Source organism: Eucyclogobius newberryi, unplaced genomic scaffold, assembly GCF_026437365.1.
Source record: "Eucyclogobius newberryi isolate DKJ021-1_F unplaced genomic scaffold, fEucNew1.0.hap1 SCAF_10, whole genome shotgun sequence".
Lineage (NCBI taxonomy): Eukaryota > Metazoa > Chordata > Actinopteri > Gobiiformes > Gobiidae > Eucyclogobius > Eucyclogobius newberryi.
This window is the reverse complement of record NW_027315724.1, coordinates 16,019,345-16,034,341: the sequence shown is the minus strand read 5'-3', so window position 1 is coordinate 16,034,341 and position 14,997 is coordinate 16,019,345. Positions and strand designations below refer to the sequence as shown.

The window sequence follows — 14,997 nt, the reverse complement described above, 5'->3', positions numbered from 1 at the left end:
AAAAAGACGACGGCAGAGCTGATGGATGAACTGACATCTGCGATGGAACACTTGACCATCACTGAAGCCGTCAGTCTGAAGATATTGGCAAGTGCTGACATGCCCCGCAATTGAGCGGACAAGCGCTGTCCAGAGGCATAACAGCTTCATGGAGGCCTTGATTCAAAAAGGCTTCACCTATAAGAGAAGAGCTGATCATAACGACAAGAAACCTCTTTGTTTCTGGAATGATATGGTCAAAGAATAACAACCACTGGACACACTTTCCAAGGCCCAAGTGGAAGTGAAAACAAGAGGGCCAGGAGGTCGATATGAGCAGAGGCCCTTCAAGAAGAACTACCTGTAGAGGAAGGGAAAGGTCTAAAAGAAGGGCTATAAACGGCAAGAAGATGATGCAGGAAGGTGTGTGTGTGTGTGTGTGTGTGTGTGTGTGTATAAACATACAGTAAAACAGTAAACCTTTTACTGTTTCCATGTCCATGTCTATTATCTATCTATAGTTCCAAATATTTTTTGGTTTATTTTTGTATTTTAGGGCAAACTAGTTTTTTTGCTGTCTGCCACCAAAGGTCAATACATTTCGAGAGGCCTATGACTTCACCCGCCTCTGTTTCAAAGGTTAACTGGGTTATTTTTACTCTATTTTATCAACAGGAACACTGTGGTAGAAAAACAGCGATAAAATATATGTTAAAAATATATATATTTCTCAGTATCGGAACAAGAGACAAACACAATTTAATTGTAAATGAGTAAATTGGGTGAACATATATTGATGAGGTCAAATGCATCTTGTGTATGAACCGTCAAGCTTGGTTGCTTGATAACATGTATACAGATGTGTTGCTGGTTTGAAATATGGCAATATATTTCAATTTACATTTTACATGAGGCACTCGAGCGTACAAAAGCCATTTTGAAACACTTGAGAGAGGTTAAAGGTGAGTGCATGCATTTTCATAAATCAGCAGCAGAATAATTATAATATCCGTCAGTGTGAGAAAATGGTAGATACTTGAAGTCACCCTGAAATCACGTGCAGCTTTTTCCTCCTTATCCTCTATGACTGAGAAGTCTTGTGATTATACTGTTATGGTTTCTCTCTCTCTCTCTCTCTCTCTCTCTCTCTCTCTCTCTCTCTCTCTCTCTCTCTCTCTCTCTCTCTCTCTCTCCTCTCTCTCTCCCTTTCTCTCTCTCTCTCTCTCTCTCTCTCCTTTCTCTCTCTCTCTCCCTTTCTCTCCCTCTCTCTCTCTCCCTTTCTCTCTCTCTCTCTCTCTCTCTCTCCCTCTCTCTCGCTCCCTTTCTCTCTCTCTCTCTCTCTCCCTTTCTCCCTCTCCCTTTCCCTCTTTCTCTCCCTCTCCTTTTCAGCTGCGTTTTCTTGTGTTGTGAATCAAGGAGAAAATACAAGGACGTGGTCGGTATGTAAACCGGCGCATCACGTTCTGAGCAGCTCGTTACCGTAGAGACCAAGATAAATCTGCCGAAATCTTCTGATCATCTCTGTGATGCGTGTACAGACAACGCGTGGGAGTGCAGAAAAAAGGGGTTCGCCTCTGACATGCAGTCTCACACCAACAACGACAACAAAAGATAATCCTCAACATATTAACTCCACAGTTCGATCTCCCCTCTTCTGCCCTTGTTTTCACACACAAATTGTTGCATCAATGCCGCAAATCACAGCTAATTATTACAATTTGGACAATGGCATGGGAAATCTCGCTATTGCACCCAACTAGCTATTATATGACAAAGAATAGACTGGTCCGAGTGGAGCAAAAGGCATCAGCAGAGGTGAACACTGTTGTCTGCACAAAGGGGTACTTAGGAGCAAAAGAGACGAAACAAGACAGGAGATTTTTTTGGACAAAGTTGTACCTCGAACTGAAGCAAATAGTCATGGCAGGAATGTGGTATGAAGGTTAGATTCAGAGAGTTATGCAGCTGGAGTCACATGGCAGGTCGAATGCAGGTCATGCAAAAGAGAAAAAAAGGAAAGATCAACAAACAATTACTATAATCTGAAGTTTGCACAGCTCAAATCGGATTTTTGAGCATATTAGCAAAGGTATCGTGCAGTGGGAAAAGAGTGCAGGGAGAGCTAATGCAGGAATGTTTGATCACAAGACTCAACTTAAGAAGTAACCGTTCAAATGTATATCTATACATCTCTATCGAGCCACATAAAACAGGTTAAGGAAGAACTATTTGGGATCAAATAAACATAAAGGTAATGGCCATTTTATAGATTGAGAATTGGGCTTTTAATAAACTTGGGAATGCAGGGAGAGCATAGAGAACACCTGCCTTTTAGGGATTTGCCGACCGTTGTAAGGTTTTAATTATAAGGATTTTGGGTTTTAAATTTTCACAGTTGGTATTTGTATTGTTGGGGTGAATAATCGGTAAATGTACACAATAAACTATAAAGTAATGTTAACTTAAAATGTATACAATGACTGGGTAGCGTTCATATCTCGTTAAATAGGTCAAAGGTCAAGTCAAAGTGAATTAGTTATAGCAAGTAGTCAAATAGAACATTTTACTAGTTTGCTTTGAGTTAATGTCAAGCATGCCCTCTTAGGTTCATACTGTAGAACACTAAAGCTAATGTAAACGAATAGTCACATTGGGGTCATATTACCACGTAGCATTACCTTACAAATAAATATAAAAGTAACATCATCACCAAATAATTTACCGGTGTAATTTGTTTTGTTCTTAAATTATTTGCGCCAGTAATGTTTAGCCAACATTTTAGGGCCATGCTAATGCTAGTTCCTGTCAACACACTAGCGTTAGCATAATAAATAAACTAATGTAAACGCGTGTTCTTTACCTATTTGACTTCGAGGCTTCAGATTTTGGAGACGAAACACATCAACTTGAGGATCAGGCAAGGAAATCATCTTCAACTGATGAATGTAACTTTATGTAGAAACAAGAAGGCAGTGCAATAATGGAGCTTATGGGATCCAGAACACACAGCTCTCTGGAAAATCTGGTATAGGCTTATACACTTTACAACTTAAAACGTGTATCTAGTCTCGCTCCATCTGTAAAACCTTAAAATTAAAAAAGAAAGGTTTTGCAACAATAGGATTGCAACTATGAATCAATGAATTAAAATTAACTATGAATTAAAATTATCTTGATTCTAATAATCATATTTTGTTCATCATATACTGCCAGTACTACTACCACAAATCTGTCATCCACTTTAGTAAAACTGTTTCTGAAGATACATTAAATAGGACAGAATAAAATGTACAGACATAAGGTTGTCTTTATTCAAAATACAATGAAATAGGTCAAGACATCTTTGGTTATTTCTCTTGACATTGTGTCTATGTACATTTGGAGACTTTTGCTGCTCACATAAACTACAGGTTAATAACAATCAGAGCACACAATTAGTCCATTCCACTAGAATATATTAAAACGGTGTCTCCTGTTCACATTGTGTGCATTTCAAATACAATGATAAAGAATTTATTAGAGAAAAATTACATAATGTTCCGACTATGGTCTTCATAGACATAGCAACAGTATGAAACCATGAATGCAGTGGATTATTTTAGAAAAAACACACAGAAAAATTATTGACATGGAAAAAGAGTTATGTCTTTTAATTGATCCTACATACAAGTTTTCAGTCGGTTAAAGTGTTGAACGAGGTAAGAACATGGGACATTTTATGTCAACACAGCAACAGCAATTTTCACAGAGGAAAGTGTAAACTTTTGAAAATGCTTCAGAAGCTGGCTAAATGGTGAGTCCAGCATGGCCAGTGGGAACTGCATTTAGGCCATCAATCACAGCTTAAAGAGCTAGCGGTTCAGAAGGTCTATACTTTTATGCTTCAAGTGAACACAATGGCATTGAGGCACTTCTCTTTTTGTGACTGTTCTAGAGTCTATGTGGTAGAAGGGTCAACTCAACTGTTGTACCAAGTTAAAATGTCCTTGTTGAGAACTTTTTAAGGCTTATAACTAAATTAAAGAAATCTAGAGGCTATTACTAACCAAAATGTAGTCTTGCACTAGAAGGATGTCATGTCATGATTAGCTGTCCTCACAATACTGTCATAGCCTGCCCTAGAGTTGACCTTGCCTTGACAAGCACCCCTCTGTACTTGTCCACATATATATACGCATCTGGTCTCTCCAGCCCATCTAATTTTGAGTCCATTGGCTTCCTGTCATTCCTGACACTGGGGCATTGGCACACTCTACTCTTCATTAAAAGCTGCCAGAGTCCATTGTCCCTGTGTGTCTTGCTGGTTGACAATAATGAGATACAAAAGGACATCCGCGTGTCGTGAGCGGTTACTGGGAGCGGAAGCAGGCTGAGCACGTTCCTCCTCTGTCCTTCTCCAGCTGAGGTGTGACCGTGTCAGGGACTTCTGACTGGAGCATGTCTTTCTCGTTGGCAATGATGTGTTTCACCAAGCAGTTGGCCGCCTCATCAATGTTTATGTTTTCCTGCAGGATAAAATGGGATATTAGATATTATAGGGTCAAAGGTATTAACAGGTAATAGATAAATGTTTGTAAATTAGCAATGGATGAGAGAATTAATGAGGCATAACGTGTACATTTGCCACACTCCAACAGTCAGTCATCAATCTGGATTGTGACTGAAAGCTTCCATAACTGTTTTTGAGTTATGGCCCCCTATTTTCTATAGGGGCCATAACTCAAAAGGCAAACTGGTAGAGCAATTAAACCTGAGCATTGCAAAAAGCATTGCAAAAAAAAGGTTGTAAATTCAACCTCCAAACTGGCTACATACAGGAGGTGAGTATTTCTACTTTATTTTTACTTCATTGTGAAAACCTGTTTTACTTAAATGATACATTAAATTAGTTAATCATAGCATATTTCCATCAATTACCACAAAATATCCTAAATGTTTTCTGATTAAGATTCCCTTCTAACATTAGTACATTAGCATATAGGGATTGGAATCAGCCAAATGAGCTCAGGACGCATAATAATAACCACTTCTATATTACTGTAAATAGAAAAATTTAATTTAGGAAGAATATTGAGTGACTTACGATGGCTGAGCAAATTTGAAAATGGCTTAAGAAGTTCGAGGAGTAATTCATATGCACACCGAACCAGCAGGGACTATAAATGTGCTGTATGCAAACACTTTGTTAATATGTGGAGTGTGAAGGAGTCGGCGCCTGTGCCTGCATATTCACTCCCAAGATCTAACAGCGTGCTCTGTAGGATGTGACACAGTACGGGCTGCAAAACCTCTAAAGCCTCCGAGAACGCCAACACATGCCCAAACCCCCATCTATCACCCGTCCCCTAAGATTGCAGCGACAAGATTTGTCTTTTTCAAACAAAAAATCACTTTGTTTTATCAGCACAATGTCCTTCCTCTTACTCCTTGGCGCACACAAAGCATGTCCAGTGTTGTTAAAGATAAAACCTCTGAATAATTCTTCTGGCAGACAATTCTGCCCTGGGCTTTATTAAGGACTTGAGTGCGTCAAGTTTCATCCCGGCATATTAAGAACTCCCCTTTCAATGCTTAATGGCTCCTGCGTAGTCTTTCTAACTCTTATTACACTGAAAGACTTGGAACATTGATTTGCTCTTACAAGTCTATTTACATTAGAGGTTGCTAGCTAATGTATGCAACAACTGCCGCGGTGCATACATAATAATTGATTCTAGCTTTGTATCACTCTACCTCTACTCTAACATCTCACTTTATGCATGAAATCCAAATACCAAAAAAGATTTGTGGTCACAGCTCATAATGGTTGCCGCCTCACTAACTAGTCCCATGGATGATTGTTTGTTGTTGTGGTTATATTTTCTTGCCTCAGCTCAAAGCAGTGAGATTCCTCCTCCATTAGCGGCTATAATAGTCTGTGTGGTTGTGGTGTGTCAGTGTGTTAGTGTGTGGGTGAATCCACAGCTCATCTTGTGGTCTGGGCTTCTTTCATCCCCGGCACAATGGGGAAGTTACTCTGAAAGGCTGTTCTGGTCTGTGTTTACTGGCGGCGTTATATAATACTTGTACTATTTGTTTAGCAGTAGCAGCATTAGCAACAGGCTGTGGCTCAAGTCTTGGCAACTTTGAGCTTTAGGCAGGGCTTATGCGTATACTCACGCACTCATTCACAAGTTTTTGAGTCATTATTTCAATCACGTGATTGTATTTGGGTGATGAAGGTGGAGTCTCCAGAAAGAACAGAAATAACCAAAGTCTGGAAAAATTGAAGTTGCAGACCTGCTATATTTGCAATTGTTAATAATACTCCAAAAGTAGCAGCAGTAGAAAAAATGTCTTCCTATTTGGGTTGAATAATCCTGCAATTGAGATATCCAGCTTTATTTCACCTACCCCTTTTTTCCACCCACCGCCCTGTTTTACTAGATTATTAAAAAAATCGTCTAATTCAAAAGTATTACATAGCGGGTCAAATGCCTTTAAGAAGGACAGGATATCAATGACGAGTTTCTCTCAAGATATGAAATAATGATCTAGGAATGTTAAAGTTTAATATTAAATCCAAAAAAGCATATCACACCCTTTTGAAGTTGATTTTGGTTGTTCATATTTAAAAAAAAAAAAGCAAAATAAAAACGAACAAAATTACCCAAAAAATCGAAATATCAAAATCCTGTTAACTCAAGAATATTTCTGGGTGCAGAAAAATATAATCACCCTCCTGACCTTCAGTATTCCTGCTCATTATCAGTAATGCACGTCTACATTGGCATTTCCACAGGGCTGATCAGGTGCTGTGTGTTATACAGTGCAGCTGACAGGGAGTCATGGCCCAAGGGGATGAAACGCCTGGTGGTTTCAGTCTGTACTTCTTTTGTATTCACAGCACAACACACCCCTAAGAATGACCCTTCCTCACCTTGGCGGAGGTCTCGAACCACCCCACGAAACCGTTTTCCTGGCAAAACTGCTCCATCTTTATCCCATTGTTGGTCAACACGTCACGGCCCTGGTCACATTTGTTTGCCAAAAGCACAGTGGCCACATGTTTCCCATTGGCAAGTGTCAGTTTGGAATCCAAGTCTTCTTTCCATTTGGTGACGGCGTCGAAGGAGGCAGGTCTGGTGACATCGAACACGATGAAGGCACCCATGGCTTCACGGTAGTACACACGGGTCATGTTGCCAAACCGCTCCTGACCTACAACAATCACATTGGTTTTGAATACATTGATAGGCTTAATGTAGACACTACATTACAAAACAAAAAATATAATTCTATCATTTGCTTCTAATCTAAACAGTGATCAAGATTCAATAACCAACAAATCTGTATTTATCAAAGCATGTTTTGGATTTCAATATAACTTTTGCACTCAAAATGAGGTCAGAGACTTAAGGAGAAAGGACTGTTCACATATTACGAGCGTGTTTTGCATATTGACAGAGACTCTGTAATGGTTTGGTATGTAAACTACAAAATTATACAAGCAATATAAACATGTTCCCTCATTCAGTCTAGTAGTAACTGGCTTGGTATTACAAATGGTCTATGAATGTTAGTAATGTAAACAGTTCAGATTAATACAGTAGTCTGATACTGCTCTGCGTGTGTATCCCGTCATCTGGAGAAAAATGACTGCCAAAAATAGATGGGAAAAGTCACAAATTGGACTTATTGAGTAATTTATTACATTGGTGGCATGAGAAAACTCGACGAGGCTAAACAAAATCCCCAAATGTATACGCTTGGATGTAAAATCAAGACGTACTTTATGATTTTGCCGAATCTGTCAACTACCTCCAGCACTTTTATGCACATGAAGGCACCAGTAATCTTAATACAGGAGCTCAGGCCTCAAATCGGCCTCACATGAGCTGCAAACACATGACTGAATGTGCTACAGGAGAAGGCGCTGGAGGAGAGCAGGTCCAAGCATTCTTCTGGCACTCAGCCGACTCTCATGTGAGCCCCCTATCTCCTCCTGCAGCGTCACACTCACTGGCAAAGGCATTATAACTCACTGCAGGGGCCATAGACCATCACACCATTTGTTAGCATCATTATTTCAACAGACTGCTTTAGGTATTACGTTTTAAGTGTTCTGGGAATCTAGGAGCAGATGTGACTCAATACAGGCTGAGCAAAGACGTGTCAAAATCACATGGAGTGGAGATCTATTGACTACTGACGTGTCAGGCAGGAAGGGAAAAACTGCTTCCACTGCATCTGCTCAACTTTTTTAGGTATATGTGCTGTCTGCTTGTGTCATTTTGTGCTTTTCTAATGTAGGCCAGTAAGATATACACAATTTTGTAACAAGAAGACAATTTAGAAACACAGTTTAGACCAGTTTAAGCTGAAAGAATCAGGATGAAGACATGGTTTTTACATTTGTATTGATGATGCCACCATAATATTGGTGTGACAGTGTATATTATCATGTAATCTACAGAAACAATGTTTCAATTATTTCCACGTTCTTATTTCTTTGCAACTTGCGTAGAAGCTATAATTCTAGTAATGCAGGACAAAATGATTTGAAGTGAGTAATGCCAACATGTCAGCTGGTGGATATGAATAAATCCCTTTAGTGAGGAAATGTCAGCTATGACCAACTGGTCACGTGCACACTGTCTTTTCACGATACAATCATGTGTTACCCATAAGACCGTTTAAAATATTATGATCGTTCATTAATCGAAGGCCAGATCAACTGAGGTGAATTCATATCAAAGTAAGTTTATAAAGTGACTCTGCTTTTGCGTTTCATTTGGGGATAGAACTTATTTACACCAGAATCATTTTCAAGTTAGGGAAAGAAAGGCCAATATAAGTGCGTAACCAAAATGCCAAAACAAAAACAAATAAGCCGACAATTGCAATTATTGAAAGTAACAAAAATATAAAACAAAGTATTCCTAACTGACAGCTCTCTCCTATGCAAAGTTGGGACAGAGAAAAGGCGATAACGCGCTGAGCTTACCTGCGATGTCCCACAGCTGGAGACGCACCGTCTCTTGGTCCCAGTTGAGCACTTTGAGGGCGAAGTCCACTCCAATTGTGGCCCGATAGTTGGGGCTGAAGTTATGATGTACATACCGCTTGATGATGCTGGTCTTGCCGACCCCAAGGTCCCCGATTACAAGGATCTTATAAAGATGTTCTTTATGATTGTTCTGCATCGCGACGCGAGAGAGCGAGATCTAATCATGAATCCACCTTTAGCGTCAAGGATGAGTTCGAGGGGCCCAGAGCCGCGCTTAGCACAGCACAGAGCCAAAGAGAAGGAGGATAGTGAGGAGCCCGGGTGTAAGGGCCGAGCCGGCCCACACGGGGATGTGGAGCAAGACGTCTAGACCTTGTGACTCACGGAGGACTCTGTGGGAGTGTCGCTCCCTGAGCACCTCACGAGACAGAGTCAAAGCACTAATATTACTATTACCAACTTTGTCAATTTGAATTGGCGAAAACATTTGACACACAACTATTAACTATTAAACACAACAAGCACATTTTTGTTTAGTTTTAGTCACGTTTAATTTCGTTTTGTCAAACAGTGCAAACTTTTACATTTCTTAAAACTCAAATAGTACAACTATGGCAGCATTTTAAAAGGATCACAAATAATTTACATGATGGCAGTATCAAATATTCCCTGTTAAGATTTGATTAAAAAGCCCCCATACTCTCCCTGGCTGGATAAAATCACATGTGCAATAAGAGCACATATTTAAAATCCAATGTATGTTTCCCTGAGAATGAAGAGCATCAGCAACAAATTCTATTTTTCGCCTTTGTATCAGTAAAATCTAGAACCTAGTAAAAACAATAAAAACAAAGTTTACCAATTTCAAATCTTCCTGAATACAATGAGATTTTCCCCTTTAGTTCCTCGGCTACAGTTTGGGGATGGGATCAGCTGCAACAGCGATGCTCTCAATGGAACACTCGTCACTCCCTCTGCGGATGCGGAAGTATCCCTCCTCTCCCCAGCCGGTGCCCCAGCTATTCTTGACAATCCAGTACTTCTGCCCAGTCATGTGACAGCGGCCATAGCCCACCAGAAGCACGGCGTGGTTGGTCAGCTCGAAAGGATTGACTGCATCTGTCAGACCAGTGTGGTGGTAGATGCCCTCCTTGTAGTGCATGAAGTCAGAATACACCTAGAAGAAAATAGTATTAACTCATTGATAATGCAAACTTAAATTAAGTGCTAAACAGTATGCAAGTAGAAAGATTACCAAACCCCACAGGGCGAAAAAATAAAATAAAAATGTGATGGAATGAATGACGCCTAAGGCCCGAAGTCACTGGGATAGGCTCCAGTCACCCGCGACCCCAAAAGGGAACAAGCGGTAGAAAATGGATGGATGGTGATGGAATGAAACATCAGAATTTAAAACACACGTAATTTACCTCAAACGCCACAGCCATGGGTCCATTCTTGACAAGCTCCAACATCATGGCCGCCTCACTGCATCCACCGTAAAAGCCACCGACATAGTTGTATTGTGCAGCGTAAGTGCGCCCGCATTTCTGAGAAAGGCCACAGGGGGTGTCTTTTGCCACATAGGGAAAGCAGGATTCCTCCACCAAACCAAAGTCTTGTGCATACTTCCCAATCAGATACGGGAATCCACCATCGCAACCTTTAAATGAGAAGATGCATTCAAAATAATTGTCTTTTTTCTCTATTCATAATAATGCAGTACTTTTGTTCATGTACCTTGGGAGTACTTTGAACAGGATACAATCTGCTGAGGGCTGAGGGTGGGTGTCTGGCTGTTGTTAGTCAAAATTCGGATTCGTGCCTCCAGCATTCCCATTGTAGCAAACGAATAACAGCTACCACATGATGCTGAAAAAGAACATTACAGGTTCACACAGAAGTCAGGTACACGTGCATTGTACTTGAGATAAGTCAAACAGATCCGGTTAGAGCTTTCACACTGCGGATATTGGCCTGGATGCTTCACTGCTGCATATAACAATGAAGCTAAGAGCCAATAGAGAGCTACATAGTCTGAAAAAAAAGCTTTATACCGCATTGTAATGAAAAAAGGTGATAGAAAATACATTTAATACTTTAATGAGCAGAGTAATTGGTTATTGTGGATTTTATTGATTATGTGATTCAACCAGAGATGGCCACAAAGCGGTACTTTTAATTTGGAGGGATCCCTTTAATATTTCAGCTGTTGTGGACTTGAGACTGCGGCAAAAAGAGCTTCACACAGGCTTAAAGGGCTTCCATTGAAACACTCCAGCCCTCTCCAGATCTTTATACTCAGTCCTGCCGAGACCCTCTTAGACACTCAGTCAGCACACATAATCTGTGCTCTCACACACTAGGCTGTGCAGAAACACGGGGGAAGGCAGAATCCAGGCAAAAGCTCGCCAAGAGGGAAGTCAACGTACTGGTAAATCCTCTTCAAAACTGACAGCTGTTACAGGGAAAAGCTACTCAAGTGTCTGTACAAAAATATCATATCTGCCATACTTGACTTGATTTGTGTATTAAAATGTGTAATGATTTACCTTGGTTTCGCACAGGACTGACAAAGTTGACACCATTGACATTCCTCCAGTCCCAGCGTGCTGGTAGAGCAGCTGCCAATTTGGCCATGTCACTGGTCACAGGTGCTGGGCGGACACGTCTGTGCAGGTACATTTAAACGATCACAAATTATGTTAACCACAACAAAAAAAAAAACTGTTCAGGGTTTAGGCTGGGCATATGATTCATGCCCAGCTTTGACCTTCAATGTAAGAGTATGGGAGAGATTTATAAACAACATGACTGCACTTTATTATCCCTGAAAGAAAAAAGGTGCAGTTTGTCATTTATTTATTTATTAAACACAAGAGTGGAGTGATGGTGTTGCATAAAAGGAAGCTGAACATCGCTCAGGTTGATGAACAGGGACATGATGGAGTACTCACACGGGGATCCGAGAGGCAGGACCTCCAGCTCTGTTCTGCAGCTCCAATCGACTGAATGTTTCATGATAAGGATACGGATGAGCTTTCCAAAGGCTTTGAACAGAGTTGATTTCATCAACGAAGTCGAGATTGTGTTTGTAGGAGCTCTGAAGATACCTAAAATAGAGTGATTAGATCAATAAATATTGATTTTGATTAGCAGGAAAAGATAAGATGTAGATATTTGCAGAGACAGGAGAATGTCATGCAACTTTCCACAGTCTTTGCAAATACTGCGGTAGATTTACTTGCTGCTGTAGATAGGCTTGTTTTCTCTTCGGGGTTCCACGGCTTTCACTTTTTTCCCTACAAAGCAGGCCCAGTTGTTTCCCAAGACATCATGAACCCATCCTGGCAGGGTTTGGTCACAGTAACTGATCACCTGGGAACCATCTCCAGAATACTGTAATGAAAGAAAAATTAAGAAAAGGTATGTGCATTTGTGTAAAATAGCATCATATGAATATAGCATGTCCATTCAATAAAAGGAAAATAAAGAACAAGGTTTTACAATGGAACAATTACAGCAAAAAATGTCTTGTATAATGAGGAAGTATAAACCTGGAAAAACCCGAGAAAACCAAATGTGGCTCTTCCTTATGACTTCCTTATGACAAGTTTCACGTGATTGGCGTCTGACACATGCACACACACACACATACATTTGCACTGTTCTTTTGAACTCTAATTCTTTTATGAGAAAATGTCTGTTCCTAACACAAATTAAGCCTTAACACACATTTGCAAGCAACCTGATAGACATTTAGGAGTAGCAAATGCAGAATGAGGAAGACTCACCTTGAAAAACCCAAACCATTTGTATCCACCAAGCACCACCTCGAACCCTTGGTTGTAGATGAGGGTGAAGAAGCCTGTGTTGCCCAGTTCATCCGTGGCTACCGACAGTTTTTCCAACGTCACCGTCACTGAACTTTCTCCAACAGCTTTAAAAAAAAATAAAACAATAATCAATTTAAATGCCAGACTTTATTATGCATCGATTTGTTTGTAGCCTGCGTTGTTCTTGCATTGCTTTCGTTTATGTGTAATGACAAAAAAAGCAGGAAATGATAGAGCCACCTGCCTCACTCACGTGTCGCTTGTGAAAAACAATATTCAAAACGCAATAATTCCGCACAAATGACTCTCAAATTACATAAAAACAAAGCTTACCCTCAGCAGAACAGTTGATGCTCTTGTCTTGACCTCCTTTGGACACCTGAAAGACCCATGTGCCCAGCAGGTCTTCGTAAGTGCAGTTCGCCGGTGTGTCAGCCCGACTGGACTCGACCCAGATCAGGAGAAAACAGAGCAGCAAAGCCCCGAGCTTCATGGTGTGGAGGTGATGGTGATGTGAAGGAGGCAGCTCGAGGTTTGCAGCTTTCACAGGTACAGCCACCGACAGACAAACAACAAGCGGAGTTTGAACTTCCCGTTTATGCAACCCCAACTTTATCAAAGAGCACTGGAAGCCAAGATAAGTGTCACCCACTTCGCACAAGTAGTTATGCTAATCTTGTGTTTAACACGGAGGCCAAGCTTTTGTTTAAGTTTCAACAGCTTAGAATTTACATTTTCACCAAATGATTTTCACATAGTCAAAGTTTGTACAAAAATGCCGGTGAATCTATATGTAGCTAAAGCGCCTACGAATGGCAACATGAAGCCCTCTTGTTATTTCGTGATCTTTGTTCAACGCGTCTTTTTTCCCTACTTGTGATTGTCATGTGACTTTTAATACAATGCACATGCGCACAAGAGCCCCAAAATTGTTTGGGTCTATTTATAAGCCTAGTTTAATGTTTCTGTTTTTGTAGGTTAGTTGCTTAACACTTATTTGTAGCCTATTTAATTTGCTGTCGATTGTGCAGGTCTTCAGCAGTTTACTGTTATGCTTTCTGTTGGCTGGCGTTCAACTGTAAATGTTGTGAACATAGTCAGCCTATTTTTATCTTCTAGCCTATTTTTATTTTATCCTATAACTATAACAGATTTAAATAGCTTTTTCTTTTTGACTTTACATTGTGTCATTGTTGTTCATTGTTTTATGTTGCACCATATCACCAAAGCAAGTTCCTATGTTTGGGAATTCTGTTCATTGGCAATGATGGCAATTCAAGTTTTCTGATTCTGGTAAGACAGTAAAGCACAACCATATAAATTACTATTTGAACTCCACAACAAGTTGAATAATTAAGCCTACCCTTGGGTATAGGTGGCAGTTAAAGGTGGTATGGACGATTTTTTTTCAGCAAATTTTTTATCATATTTCCTCGTGGCGTGGATAAATCATTTGTCCTGCCACGTATCAATCATAAAACGCACCTATCGCTCACCTGCAGCCGCGTGCGGTTCGTCCCCATGTTTCCGCGTGCCTAAGCGCATGGATCTATCATGATATAGTTCCCTCAGTGTACGGGGCAAAATAAAGACGGAGAAAGACAGTTCGAGCTGACGCAGAAGTGGACAGAAATCTACGGGAGACGAGCGATGTGATGCGCTCCGTTGCGCTAATAAACAAACGCACGTGTGTGTTGTATCAGACCGCGTTCTCAAATCGCCGAAAAATCGTCCATACCACCTTTAATAGAACACTTATTAATGCATTATTATTTGGGCTATGTCCAGCATATCACTGTGTCTCTGCCTAGGTCTAGGTTGTTCAGAAGTCCTATTGTAAGTTTAAATGTTTATGAATCCTGTGAGGTTTAGGATTCTCTAGTGTACATAGTGTGGCTACACCTGCTTGGCAATGTCTGATCTCGTTAGATTTCGGAAGCTATGCCAGGCTAGTTTTTAGATGAGAGAGGGCTGGGAAACACCTGGTCCCACAGTGGGGCAGCTGTGTGGCGTCAGTGTGTCCTTAGGCAAGACACTTCACCCATCTTGCCTTGTATGACTGGTGTGTGTGTGCAGGGCCGCTGCTAGCCATTTGGATGCTCTAAGCAGAAATGCTCAATTGTGTCCCCATCCCACTTTGAAGGTGTAAAAAATATATCAAGGTTTGATGTCTGTAAAACAACCTTAAGGTGA

General features: G+C 40.6%; 2 protein-coding genes across 2 annotated transcripts; both read right to left on the bottom strand.

Annotated features, from left to right (window-relative positions):
- Positions 1 to 3,983: 3,983 nt before the first annotated feature.
- Positions 3,984 to 9,239, bottom strand: rab38a (RAB38a, member RAS oncogene family). The gene is made up of 3 exons (XM_072461840.1): positions 8,966 to 9,239; positions 6,899 to 7,179; positions 3,984 to 4,484 (listed from the first exon to the last, which is right to left on the bottom strand). The coding sequence occupies exons 1-3, from the start codon at positions 9,162 to 9,164 to the stop codon at positions 4,329 to 4,331; spliced, it is 636 nt and encodes a 211-aa protein (XP_072317941.1). The 5' UTR covers positions 9,165 to 9,239; the 3' UTR covers positions 3,984 to 4,328.
- Positions 9,240 to 9,567: 328 nt separating this feature from the next.
- Positions 9,568 to 13,382, bottom strand: ctsc (cathepsin C). Its single transcript, XM_072461839.1, has 8 exons — positions 13,138 to 13,382; positions 12,763 to 12,908; positions 12,213 to 12,367; positions 11,926 to 12,081; positions 11,521 to 11,639; positions 10,709 to 10,840; positions 10,399 to 10,631; positions 9,568 to 10,145 (listed from the first exon to the last, which is right to left on the bottom strand). The coding sequence occupies exons 1-8, from the start codon at positions 13,295 to 13,297 to the stop codon at positions 9,879 to 9,881; spliced, it is 1,368 nt and encodes a 455-aa protein (XP_072317940.1). The 5' UTR covers positions 13,298 to 13,382; the 3' UTR covers positions 9,568 to 9,878.
- Between the last annotated feature and the right edge of the window lie 1,615 nt (positions 13,383 to 14,997).